This window comes from Tinamus guttatus, unplaced genomic scaffold (genome assembly GCF_059628265.1).
Source record: "Tinamus guttatus ecotype Peru unplaced genomic scaffold, ASM5962826v1 Tinamus_guttatus_pri_ptg000326l, whole genome shotgun sequence".
In the NCBI taxonomy this organism is placed as follows: Eukaryota; Metazoa; Chordata; class Aves; order Tinamiformes; family Tinamidae; genus Tinamus; species Tinamus guttatus.
In genome coordinates, this window is record NW_028288860.1 from 1,044,534 (window position 1) to 1,059,167 (window position 14,634).

General features: G+C 55.6%; 1 protein-coding gene across 1 annotated transcript in view; it reads right to left on the reverse strand.

Annotated features, from left to right (window-relative positions):
* Positions 1-14,634, reverse strand: part of LOC148593866 (uncharacterized) — a 95,498-nt gene that overhangs the window by 68,345 nt on the left and 12,519 nt on the right. The window contains exons 11-21 of the mRNA XM_088529180.1: positions 14,143-14,304; positions 13,642-13,761; positions 12,104-12,118; positions 9,330-9,413; positions 8,437-8,598; positions 7,936-8,055; positions 6,398-6,412; positions 3,624-3,707; positions 2,731-2,892; positions 2,230-2,349; positions 692-706 (exon numbers count right to left, since the gene is read on the reverse strand). Of these exons, the coding sequence (XP_088385306.1) occupies positions 692-706; positions 2,230-2,349; positions 2,731-2,892; positions 3,624-3,707; positions 6,398-6,412; positions 7,936-8,055; positions 8,437-8,598; positions 9,330-9,413; positions 12,104-12,118; positions 13,642-13,761; positions 14,143-14,304 (1,059 nt within the window). The remainder of the gene's footprint in view (positions 1-691; positions 707-2,229; positions 2,350-2,730; positions 2,893-3,623; positions 3,708-6,397; positions 6,413-7,935; positions 8,056-8,436; positions 8,599-9,329; positions 9,414-12,103; positions 12,119-13,641; positions 13,762-14,142; positions 14,305-14,634) is intronic.

Sequence of the window (14,634 nt, forward strand, 5' to 3'; positions counted from 1 at the left end):
CACGTGGGCTGCTTGAAGAGAAGCTTCGCCTCGTCTGCCTCGCGACCTGGGCACAAGGTCTCGCGCAGCTCTCGCAGCAGTTGCTGGACCCTGTCATGAACAGGTGTAAATCACCGGAGCAGCACAGGAACACAAGAACATCCACACAGTGCTTGGAAATAACATCTTTATTCTGTGCCCCGGTAATGCCCTCTGTCAGCGTTCACGTTGCCCCGGCTTGTCCGTCACCAGCTTTACACGCATCGATCTCATCCGGGCTCCGCTCTGAGAAGCGGTCTTTGGAGCTGCTGGAGGAGGGACGGGCTGCCTGCAATACTGCTGAGCAATGCAGGGGAAAGGGTCTCGTGTGCTCCCTGGCCTCGCTTTAGGCTGGTTTTCCAGCAGTGCAGAGTGAGGTGTTGATGCAACTGGCAAGGGGGGAGTGTGCGGCTTCCGCATGTGTTCTGGCGTGTTCTGAGCAAAATGCTCAGAGCTTTGGCAGACGGATGGGAGCAGATGAGCTGAATGTTTCTCTTCAGAACCTTGAGCCTCTGCTTCATCCTCTGAAAGCATGACCATTCCACGGACCATGAGGGGAGGGAGCTTTGTTCTTGGTTGGCTCTCCACTAACTTTCCAGTAGGAGTTCTCCTTCCTTCTGCTTTTGGAAAGACCTGTCCCACATTGCTCCCATTCCCATCTCTCCGGCTTGGCTCTTTTGCCACCTGCCTTCTGCAATGCACGCCTGGATCTCCTGCAGTCAGAGGCCGAACACGCTGCTCTCTTGGGCCACTCTGCACAGGGCTTTCTTCTGACCTGTGTGGTAAGGCTCTTGCCTTGGCAGGCTGTTTCTGTTCTAACTCCTTCTTCAGGCTTTCCAGAGCATCACACACAAAGGTCTCAGCACACACTTTTATCTCCGAGTGGAGCTGCTGAACCTTGGAAATTGCTTTGGCAATGCCTTCCCCTTCGAGCGTGCTCCTGGCTTGGGATAGCTCAGCACGATTTTGGGAGGATTGCAACACAAGCAAGTTTTTGGCGTCTGCTGTCTCGTGTTCAGAGGTTCTAGATGATGCTCCATCTTCAATGACGTGGTTGGAGGAAGGTGCCTGGGGTGGTTGCAGCTGCCTCTGACAAATTGTCTTCATGGGCAGCTTGAGCATTTCAGAGTACTTGCAGTGGAAGTGATGCTCAAACTGAGATGCTGCAAACATTTGCAAGGTGGCTGCAATATTTTCAGCAGCATCCTGGATGATTTTGTGAAGCGAAGGCAGAGGAAGTCCTCCATCAAACCTTGGGAGTTCAGCTTGCCTGGCTTTTCTTTCTCCCGATTTGCCCGCTCGCGTGGGTCCTGCGGCAACGCGCTGCTGCCTTTTGCGACTGGCCAACAGCCTGGCCTCAGAGGCATCTGATGCTCTGTATGCACCTTCCTTCGCCAGATGATCCAAAAGGGCTGCTGCAATGTCTCTAGCCACCAGCAAAACTTCCTCCCGCACATCCGCAGGAGGCTTCTCTGAATGCTCTGCCCTTCCTCCGCTACAAAACAGCCTTCCCCGAACTGCAAGGGGGGCACTCCTTAAAACGTGGACTGGCTGCTCCAGCTCTTTCACCCTCTGCAGCACTTTGTTGACTGTGCTCTCTGCCAGCTCCCGCACTTCTGTCAGGGTATTCCAGTTCAAGGGAGTGCGGGTTTTAGCGTGCCGCTGTTCCTTTGAGCACTTCTGCAACAGAAACCAGGAGGAATTAACCAGTGAACGGTGAACCAGCTGGAGAGAGAGGATGGAGGAGGTTGACTTACTGATCTGAACCCTTTGCCCTTGTCGTCTCTACCACGGGTGTTGGGGTCTTGGCTGCCGCGGGTGTTGCCTACTTGGCTCCCACCACACCTCTGCTTATCTTCAGAGGCTCCTTGGCACCTTGTCCAGACCTGAATGTGAGGAATGCTCGTTTTATGAGTAGGAACAAGCAGCCCTTGTTCCTGGAGATCCCTGCATTGCCATGCTTTCTGAGAAGCCCTTGCCCAGGAGAGGGAAGCAGGGACCAGGAGGGAAAGGCTTCCCTCAGCACTCTCAGAGGGCACTCAGGGACCACTTTCCCACCCGTGCCCAAATCCTGAATCAGCTGCTCAGCACAGAGCGACGCAAACCTTTCCATGCCGCAAGAGCTGGCACACCAGCGCAGCCTTCACCACTTCTTCAGGTCATGCCTTTCTGGCAGAATTGATGTGAAACCCCATCCCTCTGCACCACGACGCGTACCTGTGCACCCTGAGGTTTAGGCTCGTGTTCCTGCCCATCTGCTTTCTCGAGCTCTATCTTGAGCGTCGTCAGGTACTGCCTGTACTGGTTGAATTCATGCAGATTGCAGACAACCTACGAGGAGATGAGGGCAGAAATCATCTAGCGCTTTGGCCGCTCACGCGCAGCCTGCCTTGCCAGGAGGAGCGCTAGCCCAGCGAGAGCTGCGCTCCCGGCCCGGCCCAGCATCGAGGGGCTTTGCTCCCACCACCCAGTGGGGACTCGTGCTCATCACTGGGCCCCCTGGCCACGCACCCGCTGCTGTGGCAGCGACACACAGCCTGGGAAGAGCAGATGGGAATGCCTAGAGCAAGCTTTGGGCTCCTCCTGCCCCGCAGCAGCGAAAGCAGCACAACAACCCTGAGCCCTCCACCTGCAAGGAGCGGCTGCAGCAAGCGCTCTGGCAACCTCCCCCTCCTTTGGAAGGGCATCATCTCACCCACATGGACAACCTACTTTGCCATCCTCCGTGATGAAGCCTTCTCTCCTCAGCCTACGCAAATGCTCTTTGCGGCTGTAGTACTCCCGCAAATGGGGGTCATGCAGGCTGTTGTACTCATTCCCCAGTAAATGACAGTGTGGATCTCCAAGATCAAAGTGACTGGCCGGCTGGTGAAGCTGTAAGATACATTGTGCATGGCAAGATCAGGGTAGGATGGCTGAGGAAAGAGACAAAGACACTTTGGAGCTTTGTCAGCTCATAGGGCTAGCTCTCCAGGCTCTGAGATTTAGGGTCATTCCTGGCTCAGCACCTAGCTCACTCTGTACCCACAGGGATACGGAGAAATCATACCCAAAGGAAAGCTTATTCTACTTGGAGACTTTTCAGGCGAGGAGAACCATCCACAGCTCCACAGCTCCCATCTCGTGGCTGTGTGTAGAAGGGGATACTTGACAAGTTTCCTCGGCAGAGAAGCCTTGCCATTTACAGCTCGGCACAAACAGAGCTCGAGGGAAGGGAAAACTCTCCTGGAGAGTCTCCCAGGTTCTGTAGGAGCATCCCTGGCCGCCTCGCTGCGTGATGCACGCCGGGCCCCGTGGAACACTTCTCCAGTGCCACACACCAGGCTGCCACTGGCTCTGTAGGCACATGCACGGGCAGAGACCCATGTTGCAACCTTCTCTCCCAACTCCTGCACACGACCTGGGGCCTCCTCCTGGCAGCTCCTGCCTTCGCTCAGCGCACAGACCATCTGTTCCCTGTCACACTAAGGACTGCAGCTCCCGCTGACACCAGGATATCCCACTGCTTGGATGGAGGAATGTCCCTCTTGCAGGATGCTCTGCGTGTCCGGCAAGAAAAGGAGGAGGAAGAGGAGACTTTCCTGACCCCTTTCAGCTGCTTTTACCTTTACCCCCAGCTTGGTCCGGTGGAACACAGTGCTGGAGCCCGGCTCCACAGGGATCTTCACCCCCAGAGGCAAGTTCAGCAGCTCAGTAGAATCTCTGAGCTGCTGTCTTCGGCGCCCGGGCTGGAAAGACAGAGGCACTCATGGGCTTTTGGCTCTCCACAGCCTTCCTGCACAGCAGCTTCCAGAAGTGCGCCTTGAAAGCCCCACGCAAGGAGGGTGCCAAGAGTGCCCTATTCCCCAGCCATGCTCTGCTCCTCCGGTCACTTGCCTACAACTCCAGCCCCTTTACCCAGCCCTGACGTCCTTGCACAGCACTCTCTGGCCTGTGGAGCTGGACTCCAGCAGCGGCAGAGAGACACAGTTCCCCAAGAGCCTCCTCCGGCCTCCCCCCTGTGCCTGTCACTCTCCCTCCCCTGTGCACTCCCACAGCCCACAGCAGCCCCACACGGTTGCTGGCTCCCACGCTTAGCCCTCTCTGCAGCCTGGTACACACCTCGGCCCTCTTCTCCTCTGTTCTCGCTAGTCCATCTCCATTTTGGACATCAGCACGGAGAATGTTCTCCATGGTTCTTTCCAGAACTTTCTCCGCGAGCTGCGACGTTCGCTGGCTCCAATGGCTCCAGCAGCACCCAGCTCTGCTGGCCGCGGCCGCTCGCCTCACGAGTGACCCCAGTCTCACAATAGCGCATTGTCGCATGGCCGCTTTCGCGCGCCACCGCCCGTCCTGGCAGGCCCCCTCGGGCTGGCCTGCAGGCCCGGCCTGCCCTCGCCTTGCCAAGGGGCCTTGCCGGTCTTCCCTGGGCGCAGCCTTGCGCAGACCTTGGAGGAGAGGCCTTGGAGCTCAGTTCGCACAGACGGCAGATCTTTTTGAGCATTTTTAAAGCTCGCTTTGTACCAGAGATGTACCTCCCTCTGCCTCAGTGATGGGAGGCACATTGCTGCCATTTGTAATGGGCTGGACTGGACATGTCCGTCCAGATGGGTGCTCTGACCGTGGCTTTTTGGCCCAGCCCTTTCCCCACATGATGTTACCAAAGGGAACATGGAAAGAGAGGCTGTTGAAAGTCTTCGGCTGCTTAATCCCTTCTAAACAAGTATTTTGTCAATAAGTGGTGCTCTGCATGGGCCTAGATGCTCTCTAGGAAGAACTACAGTAACAAGGGAAGAAACATCCTTCCTGTGACATGTGGTAGGATTCTTAGGAGGACCACCAGGGCTTCTTAGGTGTCCTATACTGGCAAGCCATTTGTTGGACAAAAAGTCTCATCTTTTGTACGCTGAGCACATGCTATCTGTGGTTTGTGTGACCGGAGCAGTCTGTCCACACCGCTGAACTGCAGGCAGAAAGCACCTAGGCTGGGGGGCCTTTTACCGCTAGTCTGCTACTCAGTGTGTACTGGGAAGTGCCGTGTCACCGTGGTGTTTGTTACTACTACCTGTTCCGTGCTTCGTGTTGCTGGATTCCTCAACACAGTATGGCTAGGTAATAAAGAGTGCTCTATTTAAATAAATATTTTGGACAAAGTGTCGTTGAACTGTGGCACTCATAGTGATAGAATCTTAGGGTGCCTTAGGGCAGGTAGAAGCAAAATGAGACTGACGCAGGCAGTAGACAATGGCATGTTGGCTAAGTCCACCGGCAGCTATGAAAATGCTGATGCTGGGGAACCTCTGGCTCAGCAAGCCTTAAGCCCACTGCTGCAGCTTGCTTCGAGAGTGACATGTGTCCCACCAGTGTACTTACACGAACATGGAGCTGGGGCTAGAGTGGGGAATGGAATGACTCTTGAGGGAGTTCACAGTCGACCAAGTCTCTGTGCAGTTGAAAGAGGTTTGGAGCTCCCTCTGGCACAGAATTTACTGCAGACATTCGGCTGCTGCCATGGAAATGCTTCAGGTGAACTCTGAAGCAGAGCAGGCTTGCCTCTACTGACACCCTAACGAAGGGATGGGAAGCGAGCGCAGGAGTACATGTGTGAGCGCAAGTGGTGGGAGCAGCCTTGCCTGCCCGGATTCTGGCTACATAGCCCAGGCCTGCCCCAATGCCCTCGCCCCAAGAAATGGCACTCTGGAGCCCTTGCCGCACGTGGGCTGCTTGAAGAGAAGCTTCGCCTCGTCTGCCTCGCGACCTGGGCACAAGGTCTCGCGCAGCTCTCGCAGCAGTTGCTGGACCCTGTCATGAACAGGTGTAAATCACCGGAGCAGCACAGGAACACAAGAACATCCACACAGTGCTTGGAAATAACATCTTTATTCTGTGCCCCGGTAATGCCCTCTGTCAGCGTTCACGTTGCCCCGGCTTGTCCGTCACCAGCTTTACACGCATCGATCTCATCCGGGCTCCGCTCTGAGAAGCCGTCTTTGGAGCTGCTGGAGGGACGGGCTGCCTGCAATACTGCTGAGCAATGCAGGGGAAAGGGTCTCGTGTGCTCCCTGGCCTCGCTTTAGGCTGGTTTTCCAGCAGTGCAGAGTGAGGTGTTGATGCAACTGGCAAGGGGGGAGTGTGCGGCTTCCGCATGTGTTCTGGCGTGTTCTGAGCAAAATGCTCAGAGCTTTGGCAGACGGATGGGAGCAGATGAGCTGAATGTTTCTCTTCAGAACCTTGAGCCTCTGCTTCATCCTCTGAAAGCATGACCATTCCACGGACCATGAGGGGAGGGAGCTTTGTTCTTGGTTGGCTCTCCACTAACTTTCCAGTAGGAGTTCTCCTTCCTTCTGCTTTTGGAAAGACCTGTCCCACATTGCTCCCATTCCCATCTCTCCGGCTTGGCTCTTTTGCCACCTGCCTTCTGCAATGCACGCCTGGATCTCCTGCAGTCAGAGGCCGAACACGCTGCTCTCTTGGGCCACTCTGCACAGGGCTTTCTTCTGACCTGTGTGGTAAGGCTCTTGCCTTGGCAGGCTGTTTCTGTTCTAACTCCTTCTTCAGGCTTTCCAGAGCATCACACACAAAGGTCTCAGCACACACTTTTATCTCCGAGTGGAGCTGCTGAACCTTGGAAATTGCTTTGGCAATGCCTTCCCCTTCGAGCGTGCTCCTGGCTTGGGATAGCTCAGCACGATTTTGGGAGGATTGCAACGCAAGCAAGTTTTTGGCGTCTGCTGTCTTGTGTTCAGAGGTTCTAGATGATGCTCCATCTTCAATGACGTGGTTGGAGGAAGGTGCCTGGGGTGGTTGCAGCTGCCTCTGACAAATTGTCTTCATGGGCAGCTTGAGCATTTCAGAGTACTTGCAGTGGAAGTGATGCTCAAACTGAGATGCTGCAAACATTTGCAAGGTGGCTGCAATATTTTCAGCAGCATCCTGGATGATTTTGTGAAGCGAAGGCAGAGGAAGTCCTCCATCAAACCTTGGGAGTTCAGCTTGCCTGGCTTTTCTTTCTCCCGATTTGCCCGCTCGCGTGGGTCCTGCGGCAACGCGCTGCTGCCTTTTGCGACTGGCCAACAGCCTGGCCTCAGAGGCATCTGATGCTCTGTATGCACCTTCCTTCGCCAGATGATCCAAAAGGGCTGCTGCAATGTCTCTAGCCACCAGCAAAACTTCCTCCCGCACATCCGCAGGAGGCTTCTCTGAATGCTCTGCCCTTCCTCCGCTACAAAACAGCCTTCCCCGAACTGCAAGGGGGGCACTCCTTAAAACGTGGACTGGCTGCTCCAGCTCTTTCACCCTCTGCAGCACTTTGTTGACTGTGCTCTCTGCCAGCTCCCGCACTTCTGTCAGGGTATTCCAGTTCAAGGGAGTGCGGGTTTTAGCGTGCCACTGTTCCTTTGAGCACTTCTGCAACAGAAACCAGGAGGAATTAACCAGTGAACGGTGAACCAGCTGGAGAGAGAGGATGGAGGAGGTTGACTTACTGATCTGAACCCTTTGCCCTTGTCGTCTCTACCACGGGTGTTGGGGTCTTGGCTGCCGCGGGTGTTGCCTACTTGGCTCCCACCACACCTCTGCTTATCTTCAGAGGCTCCTTGGCACCTTGTCCAGACCTGAATGTGAGGAATGCTCGTTTTATGAGTAGGAACAAGCAGCCCTTGTTCCTGGAGATCCCTGCATTGCCATGCTTTCTGAGAAGCCCTTGCCCAGGAGAGGGAAGCAGGGACCAGGAGGGAAAGGCTTCCCTCAGCACTCTCAGAGGGCACTCAGGGACCACTTTCCCACCCGTGCCCAAATCCTGAATCAGCTGCTCAGCACAGAGCGACGCAAACCTTTCCATGCCGCAAGAGCTGGCACACCAGCGCAGCCTTCACCACTTCTTCAGGTCATGCCTTTCTGGCAGAATTGATGTGAAACCCCATCCCTCTGCACCACGACGCGTACCTGTGCACCCTGAGGTTTAGGCTCGTGTTCCTGCCCATCTGCTTTCTCGAGCTCTATCTTGAGCGTCGTCAGGTACTGCCTGTACTGGTTGAATTCATGCAGATTGCAGACAACCTACGAGGAGATGAGGGCAGAAATCATCTAGCGCTTTGGCCGCTCACGCGCAGCCTGCCTTGCCAGCAGGAGCGCTAGCCCAGCGAGAGCTGCGCTCCCGGCCCGGCCCAGCATCGAGGGGCTTTGCTCCCACCACCCAGTGAGGACTCGTGCTCATCACTGGGCCCCCTGGCCACGCACCCGCTGCTGTGGCAGCGACACACAGCCTGGGAAGAGCAGATGGGAATGCCTAGAGCAAGCTTTGGGCTCCTCCTGCCCCGCAGCAGCGAAAGCAGCACAACAACCCTGAGCCCTCCACCTGCAAGGAGCGGCTGCAGCAAGCGCTCTGGCAACCTCCCCCTCCTTTGGAAGGGCATCATCTCACCCACATGGACAACCTACTTTGCCATCCTCCGTGATGAAGCCTTCTCTCCTCAGCCTACGCAAATGCTCTTTGCGGCTGTAGTACTCCCGCAAATGGGGGTCATGCAGGCTGTTGTACTCATTCCCCAGTAAATGACAGTGTGGATCTCCAAGATCAAAGTGACTGGCCGGCTGGTGAAGCTGTAAGATACATTGTGCATGGCAAGATCAGGGTAGGATGGCTGAGGAAAGAGACAAAGACACTTTGGAGCTTTGTCAGCTCATAGGGCTAGCTCTCCAGGCTCTGAGATTTAGGGTCATTCCTGGCTCAGCACCTAGCTCACTCTGTACCCACAGGGATACGGAGAAATCATACCCAAAGGAAAGCTTATTCTACTTGGAGACTTTTCAGGCGAGGAGAACCATCCACAGCTCCACAGCTCCCATCTCGTGGCTGTGTGTAGAAGGGGATACTTGACAAGTTTCCTCGGCAGAGAAGCCTTGCCATTTACAGCTCGGCACAAACAGAGCTCGAGGGAAGGGAAAACTCTCCTGGAGAGTCTCCCAGGTTCTGTAGGAGCATCCCTGGCCGCCTCGCTGCCTGATGCACGCCGGGCCCCGTGGAACACTTCTCCAGTGCCACACACCAGGCTGCCACTGGCTCTGTAGGCACATGCACGGGCAGAGACCCATGTTGCAACCTTCTCTCCCAACTCCTGCACACGACCTGGGGCCTCCTCCTGGCAGCTCCTGCCTTCGCTCAGCACACAGACCATCTGTTCCCTGTCACACTAAGGACTGCAGCTCCCGCTGACACCAGGATATCCCACTGCTTGGATGGAGGAATGTCCCTCTTGCAGGATGCTCTGCATGTCCGGCAAGAAAAGGAGGAGGAAGAGGAGACTTTCCTGACCCCTTTCAGCTGCTTTTACCTTTACCCCCAGCTTGGTCCGGTGGAACACAGTGCTGGAGCCCGGCTCCACAGGGATCTTCACCCCCAGAGGCAAGTTCAGCAGCTCAGTAGAATCTCTGAGCTGCTGTCTTCGGCGCCCGGGCTGGAAAGACAGAGGCACTCATGGGCTTTTGGCTCTCCACAGCCTTCCTGCACAGCAGCTTCCAGAAGTGCGCCTTGAAAGCCCCACGCAAGGAGGGTGCCAAGAGTGCCCTATTCCCCAGCCATGCTCTGCTCCTCCGGTCACTTGCCTACAACTCCAGCCCCTTTACCCAGCCCTGACGTCCTTGCACAGCACTCTCTGGCCTGTGGAGCTGGACTCCAGCAGCGGCAGAGAGACACAGTTCCCCAAGAGCCTCCTCCGGCCTCCCCCCTGTGCCTGTCACTCTCCCTCCCCTGTGCACTCCCACAGCCCACAGCAGCCCCACACGGTTGCTGGCTCCCACGCTTAGCCCTCTCTGCAGCCCGGTACACACCTCGGCCCTCTTCTCCTCTGTTCTCGCTAGTCCATCTCCATTTTGGACATCAGCACGGAGAATGTTCTCCATGGTTCTTTCCAGAACTTTCTCCGCGAGCTGCGACGTTCGCTGGCTCCAATGGCTCCAGCAGCACCCAGCTCTGCTGGCCGCGGCCGCTCGCCTCACGAGTGACCCCAGTCTCACAATAGCGCATTGTCGCATGGCCGCTTTCGCGCGCCACTGCCCGTCCTGGCAGGCCCCCTCGGGCTGGCCTGCAGGCCCGGCCTGCCCTCGCCTTGCCAAGGGGCCTTGCCGGTCTTCCCTGGGCGCAGCCTTGCGCAGACCTTGGAGGAGAGGCCTTGGAGCTCAGTTCGCACAGACGGCAGATCTTTTTGAGCATTTTTAAAGCTCGCTTTGTACCAGAGATGTACCTCCCTCTGCCTCAGTGATGGGAGGCACATTGCTGCCATTTGTAATGGGCTGGACTGGACATGTCCGTCCAGATGGGTGCTCTGACCGTGGCTTTTTGGCCCAGCCCTTTCCCCACATGATGTTACCAAAGGGAACATGGAAAGAGAGGCTGTTGAAAGTCTTCGGCTGCTTAATCCCTTCTAAACAAGTATTTTGTCAATAAGTGGTGCTCTGCATGGGCCTAGATGCTCTCTAGGAAGAACTACAGTAACAAGGGAAGAAACATCCTTCCTGTGACATGTGGTAGGATTCTTAGGAGGACCACCAGGGCTTCTTAGGTGTCCTATACTGGCAAGCCATTTGTTGGACAAAAAGTCTCATCTTTTGTACGCTGAGCACATGCTATCTGTGGTTTGTGTGACCGGAGCAGTCTGTCCACACCGCTGAACTGCAGGCAGAAAGCACCTAGGCTGGGGGGCCTTTTACCGCTAGTCTGCTACTCAGTGTGTACTGGGAAGTGCCGTGTCACCGTGGTGTTTGTTACTACTACCTGTTCCGTGCTTCGTGTTGCTGGATTCCTCAACACAGTATGGCTAGGTAATAAAGAGTGCTCTATTTAAATAAATATTTTGGACAAAGTGTCGTTGAACTGTGGCACTCATAGTGATAGAATCTTAGGGTGCCTTAGGGCAGGTAGAAGCAAAATGAGGCTGACGCAGGCAGTAGACAATGGCATGTTGGCTAAGTCCACCGGCAGCTATGAAAATGCTGATGCTGGGGAACCTCTGGCTCAGCAAGCCTTAAGCCCACTGCTGCAGCTTGCTTCGAGAGTGACATGTGTCCCACCAGTGTACTTACACGAACATGGAGCTGGGGCTAGAGTGGGGAATGGAATGACTCTTGAGGGAGTTCACAGTCGACCAAGTCTCTGTGCAGTTGAAAGAGGTTTGGAGCTCCCTCTGGCACAGAATTTACTGCAGACATTCGGCTGCTGCCATGGAAATGCTTCAGGTGAACTCTGAAGCAGAGCAGGCTTGCCTCTACTGACACCCTAACGAAGGGATGGGAAGCGAGCGCAGGAGTACATGTGTGAGCGCAAGTGGTGGGAGCAGCCTTGCCTGCCCGGATTCTGGCTACATAGCCCAGGCCTGCCCCAATGCCCTCGCCCCAAGAAATGGCACTCTGGAGCCCTTGCCGCACGTGGGCTGCTTGAAGAGAAGCTTCGCCTCGTCTGCCTCGCGACCTGGGCACAAGGTCTCGCGCAGCTCTCGCAGCAGTTGCTGGACCCTGTCATGAACAGGTGTAAATCACCGGAGCAGCACAGGAACACAAGAACATCCACACAGTGCTTGGAAATAACATCTTTATTCTGTGCCCCGGTAATGCCCTCTGTCAGCGTTCACGTTGCCCCGGCTTGTCCGTCACCAGCTTTACACGCATCGATCTCATCCGGGCTCCGCTCTGAGAAGCGGTCTTTGGAGCTGCTGGAGGGACGGGCTGCCTGCAATACTGCTGAGCAATGCAGGGGAAAGGGTCTCGTGTGCTCCCTGGCCTCGCTTTAGGCTGGTTTTCCAGCAGTGCAGAGTGAGGTGTTGATGCAACTGGCAAGGGGGGAGTGTGCGGCTTCCGCATGTGTTCTGGCGTGTTCTGAGCAAAATGCTCAGAGCTTTGGCAGACGGATGGGAGCAGATGAGCTGAATGTTTCTCTTCAGAACCTTGAGCCTCTGCTTCATCCTCTGAAAGCATGACCATTCCACGGACCATGAGGGGAGGGAGCTTTGTTCTTGGTTGGCTCTCCACTAACTTTCCAGTAGGAGTTCTCCTTCCTTCTGCTTTTGGAAAGACCTGTCCCACATTGCTCCCATTCCCATCTCTCCGGCTTGGCTCTTTTGCCACCTGCCTTCTGCAATGCACGCCTGGATCTCCTGCAGTCAGAGGCCGAACACGCTGCTCTCTTGGGCCACTCTGCACAGGGCTTTCTTCTGACCTGTGTGGTAAGGCTCTTGCCTTGGCAGGCTGTTTCTGTTCTAACTCCTTCTTCAGGCTTTCCAGAGCATCACACACAAAGGTCTCAGCACACACTTTTATCTCCGAGTGGAGCTGCTGAACCTTGGAAATTGCTTTGGCAATGCCTTCCCCTTCGAGCGTGCTCCTGGCTTGGGATAGCTCAGCACGATTTTGGGAGGATTGCAACGCAAGCAAGTTTTTGGCGTCTGCTGTCTCGTGTTCAGAGGTTCTAGATGATGCTCCATCTTCAATGACGTGGTTGGAGGAAGGTGCCTGGGGTGGTTGCAGCTGCCTCTGACAAATTGTCTTCATGGGCAGCTTGAGCATTTCAGAGTACTTGCAGTGGAAGTGATGCTCAAACTGAGATGCTGCAAACATTTGCAAGGTGGCTGCAATATTTTCAGCAGCATCCTGGATGATTTTGTGAAGCGAAGGCAGAGGAAGTCCTCCATCAAACCTTGGGAGTTCAGCTTGCCTGGCTTTTCTTTCTCCCAATTTGCCCGCTCGCGTGGGTCCTGCGGCAACGCGCTGCTGCCTTTTGCGACTGGCCAACAGCCTGGCCTCAGAGGCATCTGATGCTCTGTATGCACCTTCCTTCGCCAGATGATCCAAAAGGGCTGCTGCAATGTCTCTAGCCACCAGCAAAACTTCCTCCCGCACATCCGCAGGAGGCTTCTCTGAATGCTCTGTCCTTCCTCCGCTACAAAACAGCCCTCCCCGAACTGCAAGGGGGGCACTCCTTAAAACGTGGACTGGCTGCTCCAGCTCTTTCACCCTCTGCAGCACTTTGTTGACTGTGCTCTCTGCCAGCTCCCGCACTTCTGTCAGGGTATTCCAGTTCAAGGGAGTGCGGGTTTTAGCGTGCCGCTGTTCCTTTGAGCACTTCTGCAACAGAAACCAGGAGGAATTAACCAGTGAACGGTGAACCAGCTGGAGAGAGAGGATGGAGGAGGTTGACTTACTGATCTGAACCCTTTGCCCTTGTCATCTCTACCACGGGTGTTGGGGTCTTGGCTGCCGCGGGTGTTGCCTACTTGGCTCCCACCACACCTCTGCTTATCTTCAGAGGCTCCTTGGCACCTTGTCCAGACCTGAATGTGAGGAATGCTCGTTTTATGAGTAGGAACAAGCAGCCCTTGTTCCTGGAGATCCCTGCATTGCCATGCTTTCTGAGAAGCCCTTGCCCAGGAGAGGGAAGCAGGGACCAGGAGGGAAAGGCATCCCTCAGCACTCTCAGTGGGCACTCAGGGACCACTTTCCCACCCGTGCCCAAATCCTGAATCAGCTGCTCAGCACAGAGCGACGCAAACCTTTCCATGCCGCAAGAGCTGGCACACCAGCGCAGCCTTCACCACTTCTTCAGGTCATGCCTTTCTGGCAGAATTGATGTGAAACCCCATCCCTCTGCACCACGACGCGTACCTGTGCACCCTGAGGTTTAGGCTCGTGTTCCTGCCCATCTGCTTTCTCGAGCTCTATCTTGAGCGTCGTCAGGTACTGCCTGTACTGGTTGAATTCATGCAGATTGCAGACAACCTACGAGGAGATGAGGGCAGAAATCATCTAGCGCTTTGGCCGCTCACGCGCAGCCTGCCTTGCCAGCAGGAGCGCTAGCCCAGCGAGAGCTGCGCTCCCGGCCCGGCCCAGCATCGAGGGGCTTTGCTCCCACCACCCAGTGGGGACTCGTGCTCATCACTGGGCCCCCTGGCCACGCACCCGCTGCTGTGGCAGCGACACACAGCCTGGGAAGAGCAGATGGGAATGCCTAGAGCAAGCTTTGGGCTCCTCCTGCCCCGCAGCAGCGAAAGCAGCACAACAACCCTGAGCCCTCCACCTGCAAGGAGCGGCTGCAGCAAGCGCTCTGGCAACCTCCCCCTCCTTTGGAAGGGCATCATCTCACCCACATGGACAACCTACTTTGCCATCCTCCGTGATGAAGCCTTCTCTCCTCAGCCTACGCAAATGCTCTTTGCGGCTGTAGTACTCCCGCAAATGGGGGTCATGCAGGCTGTTGTACTCATTCCCCAGTAAATGACAGTGTGGATCTCCAAGATCAAAGTGACTGGCCGGCTGGTGAAGCTGTAAGATACATTGTGCATGGCAAGATCAGGGTAGGATGGCTGAGGAAAGAGACAAAGACACTTTGGAGCTTTGTCAGCTCATAGGGCTAGCTCTCCAGGCTCTGAGATTTAGGGTCATTCCTGGCTCAGCACCTAGCTCACTCTGTACCCACAGGGATACGGAGAAATCATACCCAAAGGAAAGCTTATTCTACTTGGAGACTTTTCAGGCGAGGAGAACCATCCACAGCTCCACAGCTCCCATCTCGTGGCTGTGTGTAGAAGGGGATACTTGACAAGTTTCCTCGGCAGAGAAGCCTTGCCATTTACAGCTCGGCACAAACAGAGC